Here is a 9,094-nt window from a genome sequence, read left to right as displayed (position 1 = left end):
CTACTGTCTGGGGGAAATACACCGTACACGTAAAAAAGGTTGCATGCGTGGGAATATTTGACATACGCAAAATGATTCGTGTTGATTAGAAATTAATTTTGCGAATTTTAAAATTTTAAATGTGCATGCGTAACTTTTATGAAACATGCCATTTTTAATCCACAGAAAGCCTTGCTCTTGATATGAATTAAACTTTTACCAAGTATCAATAAAAATGAATTTTTGTTTTTAATCTATGGACAATCATATTGAAATTCATAAAATTGCGCACAAGCTACGTTGCGCAACTCGGACATCATTAAAAAATAGGAGGTGCACAACTTAACAAAGTAACTTAACACAAAGTAAATGCTGATATGTTGACTTACGAAATGTTATGTTTACACATTTTAGAGATACACGACACAAAATAAAAAATAAAAAAAACAATCACAAGGAGTTATCAATTTAATTTTAGTATGAAAATGATTTTAATAAATACACTGTATATCATTGTGAATGAAATGTACACAAAACTATGTTATTTATTAAAAATAACAATAATTCAAGGGTTTTCTAATTTACATAAAGGGAGCTTTTGATTGGGACGGTAGAGGAAGGATATTGTAAACAAAAATTGCATGCTAGTATACTCCCTCTCGTTAATTATCAAAACTTAATTAAATGTTTGGTCTAAGAACCAAGCATGCATACATCGAGTCCGAATGAAAATGGCCCATTGGTTTAGGAGACTAGTTTTCGTGGAATATAATATACATTTTAACTCTGTCTCTTCATCTACCATCTTTCTAGTGAAAGAATCTATTTTAAAAATTATCAACCATCTCAAGTTTTTTTTTTATTATTATAGAAATCATTTCCTAGAAAAAAAACAAGCATTATTAAAAAACTTCTTTTCAAAAAAATTTGAAAATGAAGGAAAACAGAGGGTATTCTTTCTAAGGGCATTTTGTGACAGCTAAAATGAAATCAAAAATCTTAAAATCTTAGATTAAAATTATAGAGCTTTTCAGTTTAAAGAATCCTGGATCCTCCTCTGAAGATAACACATCACTGAATTAAATAAAGGACTAAACTAACAGTAAGTTGTAGTTCGGCTTGATAAATATTTTCTGTGTTATTCAAACTTCAAAAAGTATTTAAGCTTGGCAGGCAATGGCAATCCTCCAATTGCAGAAGAAGTTATCTGCGATATGATGACATCACGGCATAATTCTTGTAATGAAGGCACTGAAATAAAACACAAAAGTGAGATCAGGGTAGCATGAGGATTAGGATCCTAAGCAGTATGTAGTAACTGCCCTAATCAGACATAATTGTGTGAGCACGCACAGCCTTATGTATGAGGTGGTCATTTTTAATCTGGAGGCTAGTAATCTGTAGGTTTTGGGTTTAATTACTGTTTTCAATGTACTTACATTAGTATAAACTACAAAATTACGTAAGAGTGGGGCAAACATCTGACCAATTACTCAACTCCTCAACAAAAAGCTACTCCACAGTAGTTAAATAAATATAAATAAGGATATTTTGATTGTAAGAAGAATTTTTTATTGTAAGATTTATTGTGAAGCTGTTTATAGTGTATACTTAAATCTGGTTAGAAGTTGATTGATCTATGTGAACAATAGAGTGGAATATTGTAGTAAGTTGCCTGGTGTTTAGTATCAACCATTAAATGATTGCTTTTGCACCCTGAGAGAAAGAGGTTTAATTCAGTTATTGTAATTCAGAAACATTTCTTGTTATAAGTATGAAGTGGAAAATAAGTATGTAAAAAAATATCTAAAATTTGCAGAATGGAGAAAGATTTGTTATAGACCAGTATTAAGTTGCCTGTAGGAGCATCAAGTAAACTACCTACTACTTCTAGCATTTAAGCAAACGCACAAACAATTGGATAAACTATTGTTTTGATTAATATTATAGGAATGAAATAGATTTAAAGCTTCAACATCATTTGCATTTTACTGCCTGACTGATATTGCATGAAATTAAACGTCCATTGGTAATTGTTGTGGAGCTATGTTATTCTGTTTCAAACATTACTATGGTAATGGTTTCAAAAAGTGTAATATGCAAGTCAACCTTTTATTTTCTATTTGGAAGAAAATTTAAGATGATAAAAAAATGGTTGGTTGAAATGAAAGAGATGAACAAACAAACTTCGCCCACCGGACCCCCACAAGGTCCCTTTTTTGAGAAGCAAAATGAGTATCACACAACAAGCAAAGCATGCAAACGATGCTCCTACAACTGATTATGTTACACAATACATCAGGATGAACAAACAAGCTCCACCATCTATTAAAATGACATCAAAGTCGAGTAAAACAAGGCTCCAAAGCCAGACCCCAATACAAAGTGCAATGTAACAATTATGGGTATAGTACAGTAGTTTAAAGGATATTTTGAGTGTAAGAAGGGTTTTTGAATGTTAGAGTTATTGTGAAGCTGTTTAAAATGTAAACCAGATTCTTGTTATAAACTTGAAATTGTTTTTACTTTTTTAAAAAAATTTGTGGACTGTGTGCAGTGTTTATACTTTTGTCACAAGAAAGTTTCTAAAGGTATTTTCAAACTGCTGGGAAACATACGTAATGAGAGTTATTTGTGACAATGATCCAAAAAATTACTGAAACTGCACATCGGAACGGTTTTATGAAAACTCGCTTTTGTTCTACTCGCCACCTATTAAACATTTAGATTTTCTCAAATGGGATTGTCGGGGAGGGGCTTTCCTTAGTTAGTTGTTATTGTTCTGTAATTGTGTTACCATGTTTTCTTATCTTAATTGATTTGTTCTTTTCACACTATGGAAAACTCAACTCATGTTCAATAGATGGCTCAACAACAGACTAGATTTCTTAAAATCGTTCGCAAAATGCATAAACTCACTCATGATTAAGCAGAGTTGATTAACCAGAGAAAGGTCGAGAACAAAGTGTTGTTGTTTTTATTCAGTATCTTTTTTGGATCATCCAAAAGAAAATTCTACCTTTAACACAAAATAAATTTCCAGATGAACCTTTTCACTTATAAATGACAATGTGGGACAAGAATACAAATGTTTATGTTCCCTTTTTAGGGCCTCAGTACTTCAAATATGACTTACTGTATGAAATCTGTAATATTCTGACTTGTTTTGTAACACCATACACGTCAACAACTGGAAAAAATGGGGCAGATAAGTTAGCCCATTCCATCTTTGTACCACTACTTTCTTCACCATTGATTATAAAATACATATAAGCACTATCCCCTTGAATGTTGTATGTAATTCCTATCCTACTGCCAACACAAATGGCAGAATATCTCCGATTTGATACTTTTCCATTCAATTCTATATCTATGGCAAACTCATCACGTACTAAATATCTCTTTGGAATTGTATTTTTGCCAACAATTAAAACATTTCCTAAGTTTTGTAAGAATTTGTTTGCATTTTTAGTATTTTTCACAACTTCAAATGGATTGTCCAATTCCGTTGGGTAGTCATCGGACCGAGTTGGGTATTTAGTAACTGCATGCATCCACGATTTTCCCATGTTTGTTAAATCAGGCATTGAGTATTGAGGTATGAATTCTAAGCCAGCTTCGTCATTATAAGATGGTGGTGCTCCAGCATGACGTGGTTGTGGTTGTAAAACAGGCTGTGCATCCTGCCATGACATTGCCTTGTTATGGCATTTTAAATTTTCTGGATTATATTGTGTAAGCCCACATCTTAAGTGTCCACTCCAACCAAGCTCTTGTGATTCAATCTCAAACAAGAACAAGTCACCTGACTTAAGAGGATGTTGTCCAAATGTTATTGCATTTGCAAAGCTAAACTTTCGTTTTGCTATTTGGCAGTCATCGGCAAGTACAATGTTATACCCATGATTTTTGTGAAATCTCATTTGAGGCATTATAGAAAATAAAATATCATGCTGCTTTCAACAAAATGATGGCAAATATAAATTTTTTATATTTTATATTAATCAAACTGTCCTTTCTCCTCAGTACTGTCTGAAAAATAAATGCCAAAGCATGTTAAATAAATTATCTTTAAAATAAAACTAAAATATTTTTATGGATCGTGAGAAATTAGCGGGTAGTAACAAAGTGCGAGGTATCGTTTTACCATCATCAAAAAATGCGAGGCATCATTTTATCATTTCTCAAAATTGAAGTAGCCTAGGCCCGCTAGTAGGCTAGTTCCCTTTTGCACCTGCCTTGTAATAATTTGTTAACCATGCTTTATCCTGAATACCACACCTTAGAATTAGTAGGCCTACTTTAATGAAGAATAAATCCGTTAAATTGGTGATTTTACAGGCGAATTTCTCACACTCAATGTTCAATATTTTGGTTTCTATGGAACGTCAAAAGAGCAAAATTAATTAGAGGGCTAAAAACTCTGTGGAATCTATATATTTAACGCATTATTTGGTGAAGATTTTGTCAGTTAGTAAGGAAAAATGTTACTGTTAATACTGTACACGGTTTCGTTAACCTTTAAAAGAATAAAATAGAACAATTCATCATAATATCCTTAGTAGGATGTCCTAGGTCTTGATTTAGGATCGATTATTATTCTTTGAAAACAGAACAGTAGGCCTATCAGCAGTAACATTATTACAGTATTTTTATTTGACAGATTAAAAAATATATTGAAATAAAACGTGTTTTTCACCAATAAATGCATGAGAAATTGACGGATTCCACTGAGTTTTAGTCCTATATTGGTTCTAGGACACCTACCCCCTAGACAGTTACCCCCCGGATGTTTACCACCCGGACAACTACCCCCTTAGGACAACTACCCCCTTAGGACAACTACCCCCCGGACAACTACCCCCCGGACAACTACCCCCCGGACAACTACCCCCCGGACAACTACCCCCCGGACAACTACCCCCCGGACAACTACCCCCCGGACAACTACCCCCTTAGGACAACTACCCCCTTAGGATAACTACCCCCTTAGGATAACAACCCCCCGGACAACTACCCCCCCGGACAACTACCCCCTTAGGGTAATTGTCCGGTTGTTGAATGGTCTGGGTGGTAGTTGTCCGTCCGGGGGGTAGTTGTTCTAAAGGGATAGTTGTCTGGGTGGTAGTTGTCCAGGGGTTAGTTGTCTTACAGAGGTAGTTGTCCTGAAACATTATTTGCCCTCGGAGTATTGTCCAGGTCCAGAGGTAGTAGCGGGGTAATTACCAGGGGGGGGGGGGGGGGTAATTTTCAGGGGGGTAGTTGTCCGGGGGGTAATTGTTCCTAGGGGGTAATACGTAATTGTCCGAGGGATAGTTGTCCGGGGGGGTAGTTGTCCTAAGGGGGTAGTTGTCCGGGGGATATTTGTCCGGGGGGTAGTTGTCCTAAAGGGGTAGTTGTCCAGGTGGTGGTTGTCCGGGGGGTAAACCGCTAGGGGGTGAATATCCAGATACGTCCTATATTATCGTAGAAACAAAAATATTGAACATCGTGAAATTCGCGAACAGTGTAAAATCATTAATTTAAGGATTTATTTGTTACTTTTCATGTAATTCTTTCATTAAAGTACTCATGAGGTATATTTCTAATGTGTGGTATTCAAGTACAAATACAAGTGAAGGAAACTAGCGCCCGGTTTATTAGTACGTACATGGACAACAATAAATAAAAATCGTAATATATACCTAGCCTACTAAAACAGGAATAGTGTATCATTATTAAAATATTACACCAATTATTATTATATAAAAATTGATTAAATTGTTTTCTGCATAGGCCTCTAGGTTAGGGCTAAGCATATTAGGTAAAGTTTAATTTTAGGCCTAGTAATACGATTGGCGGACGCAAGTCTTTCTCACACGCGCTCCAGAATTCTCTCAAAATTTTTTTTCTTTGCGGCATGTTATTTGATCGGCATATCAGTTACCTTTTATTCACCGCCAGTTATTGAACTTGTCCGGGCCATCGCTGTTCATTTTATTTGCGAGAGAGGTACACGTTTTCCTAGAGAATGGAATGTCAAAAATGTCTTTGGCACGCCGCCCAGAGAGAAGTCTGTGCGTTGCTGCTGAAACCATGTGCTATATAGGAGGGGAATCGCCACAAGGCCAAATCCTTTCAGGGCAGAATCACTCCGCCGCTACTTGCTAAATAGTAAAGAGGGATTTTCCATCTCTCGGGTCTACCGGATCAAGGCGCGGGGGTGTGACAAAATATTATTTTCACTCTGCTATGTTCGAGAGACATGTTAAATTAATTGTAAGGTGAACGCGCTCGAAATGCCAACAAACATGGCATTCATTTGTGCCGCTATAACAATTATTGTTTATCGAAAGTTGAAGACTGTCGTTCAGATTTTTAAAATATGGCGCATACCGAATTACGGATGCACAACTTTTGAACAGTTTGGGCACTTTTGTAAAAGTAAAATTTGACACGATATGACTTGAATGAAAAAAACAATCGTTACATAAAAATAAACATGTTGAGTGTATTGAATCTATTTAGATACGCTAGGCCTATTATACAAATATAAATAATTGATTATTATGCCTAATATAGCATAATAGCACGTTAAGATATGCCTCGCACCTTTTTGAAATTGTAAACTATATGCCTCGCATGCCTCGCACTTTTGGAAATGATAAAATGATGCCTCGCACAAATATTTGGCATGCCGCGCATGCCTCGCACATTGTCAACACTCGAAATTAACCATGTATATGCGAGATAGGTATAAAAAAATCGGCCCTCATGCGTCAGACTTTTATTTATTTGCAACAAATTACGTAAAAGAACGATTTATTAATAGACATTAATTTTACTGTCAGTGTTAGTGGTGCGTCATACAAAATACCACTGACCAGATGTTGATATTATAAATTATAGAGACTAAAATAAAACGTGGCTGATTTCAAGCACAACCGATTCCATTGCCATTGCACTGGTGGCCTACCCTTATTGGGGCCTACCCTAGACCTAGCACGGCACGCACGGAGGATCGAGTATGCTAGTTAGATGGGTTCAGAGAAGCCTACTAACTAGCTAGCCTATCTGCTTACTCCTCTAGGCTACGCCTAGCCTAGTAAGTAGGCTTATCCTACCTAGCCTAGGTCTAGCTAGTAGAAGACATAGGCCTCTAGGCCTAGCTATACTCTAGGCGTAGAGACCTCTACTGCCTACCTGCGTAGTAGGGCTTATATTAGCCTAGCTAGGCCTAGGCTAGGCCCTATTATATTATTATTAGGCGCCGCTATCTTTACCTGTACAATTTGTAGAATTTTTTGGCGTTAAAGGGCCTATCCCAAAAAATAATGTTATATTAGCAAACAGAACTGAGAGGTGTGGAAGAAAGAGAGCAATATCAATGAGAGTTCGACGAAATAGGCTAGCCTAGGCCTCTTCTATTCGCCATTTTTTTCTGTGTTGATATGATCAGAGGAGGAGAGGTATATTCAGAGCGATCGACGTACGAGCATTCTCTACTTCTACGGAGCGCCATTTATGCCTTTATTTACTTCCGAAATAGAAATAGTACTACGGTAACTGGCCCAGTGGACCAAATTTAGCACCGGTGGAGCACAGTGATATAAAATAGAAATAAGTCAATAATTTTAATATATTTTCGTATGTTCATACACTGTGCTCAAGTGGACACAATTTGGCGCCAGTGGAGCACAGTGAAATAAAATAGAAATAAGTCACTGAATTTTAATATGTACCCAATTTGGAGCCAGGGGAGCACAGTGATACTAAAATAGAAAAAAGTCACAGAATTTTAATATCTTTTCGTATGTTAATACACTGTGCTCAAGTGGACCCAATTTGGATCCAGGGGAGTACAGTGATACTAAAATAGAAAAAAATCACTGAATTTTAATATCTTTTCGTATGTTAATACACTGTGCTCAAGTGGACCCAATTTGGAGCCAGTGGAGCACAGTGATATAAAACAGAAACAAGTCACTGAATTGTAATATCTTTTCGTATTTTAATACACTGTGCTCAAGTGGACCCAATTTGGAGCCAGTGGAGCACAGTTATACAAAATAGTAATAAGTCACTGAATTTTAATATCTTTTCGTATGTTAATACACTGTGCTCAAGTGGACCCAATTTGGCGCCAGGGAAGCACAGTGATATAAAATAGAAATAAGTCACTAAAGTTTAACACCTTTTCGTATGTTAATACACTGCGCTCAAGTGGACTCAATTTGGCACCAATGGGAGCACAGGGAAATAGTCACTTACAAAAACATCGAGAAACAAGGCCATATACATGACTGCAGTTGTGTGCTCAAGTTAGTGTTTTTCGACAGACCGACCAACCGACCGACATAGTGAGCTGTAGAGTCGCGTTGCACGCGACTAAAAATACTTCTGGAATTAATATTTCAAACTTGGTATATATGTTCAAAATCGGTTACTCCATCCGTAATGTAAAAGAAAAAATAGTTTCAAGCCTAGCCACATCAGTGATTTTAATAACTTGCGTTTGCTTAAAATACTTATAAAAGAACATACAATTCCAACAATTCACTCTAATAATGATTTTGACCAAAAAAACGGTTAGGAATTCGATTTTTTTCCTGTAAAAATTGAGCAACTTAAATTTAAAATATACCAAGAAATATATATTGAAATCGAGGAGTATTTTTTTTTTTACAAAAGAAACGTTCGTATGTTAATACACTGTGCTCCAGTGGATCCAATTTGGCGCCAGTGGAGCACAGGGAAATTGTCACATGCAAAAACTTCTTGAAAAAATATTTATAGAATTCAAAAATATTTCAAACCACATCAGTGATTTAAATAATAAAGTCGCATCTGGATAGTTGAAATTAACATTATCATAATTATCATAGGTGATTATGTATAGTAATAAGTATAAGTATAAGTGCAATTCTTGGCTCTACTTTCATTATTAGCTCTGCCCCCCAACCATGGTGGCCTAGTACTGGAGACTTCATATTTAATTTCATATTTCAATGAATCAATAGGTGCACTTTCCGGGGACACTAAATAAGTATTTATCTTAGATAAACGCAAGTTATTAAAATCACTGATGATATGGCTTGAAACTAATTTTTCTTTTGCAATACGGATGGAGTAACCG

General features: G+C 35.9%; 1 protein-coding gene across 1 annotated transcript; it reads right to left on the bottom strand.

The window, feature by feature from the left end:
* Positions 1-438: 438 nt before the first annotated feature.
* LOC144849543 (neuralized-like protein 2) lies at positions 439-7,426 on the bottom strand. The gene is made up of 3 exons (XM_078706485.1): positions 7,242-7,426; positions 3,116-4,011; positions 439-1,230 (listed from the first exon to the last, which is right to left on the bottom strand). Exons 2-3 carry the CDS (start codon positions 3,909-3,911, stop codon positions 1,118-1,120), a joined length of 909 nt encoding a protein of 302 aa, XP_078562611.1. The 5' UTR covers positions 3,912-4,011; positions 7,242-7,426; the 3' UTR covers positions 439-1,117.
* Positions 7,427-9,094: the final 1,668 nt, after the last annotated feature.

The sequence above is a fragment of the Antedon bifida genome, chromosome 8, assembly GCF_963402885.1.
Source record: "Antedon bifida chromosome 8, ecAntBifi1.1, whole genome shotgun sequence".
NCBI lineage: Eukaryota > Metazoa > Echinodermata > Crinoidea > Comatulida > Antedonidae > Antedon > Antedon bifida.
This window is presented reverse-complemented; position numbering and strand designations above follow the sequence as displayed.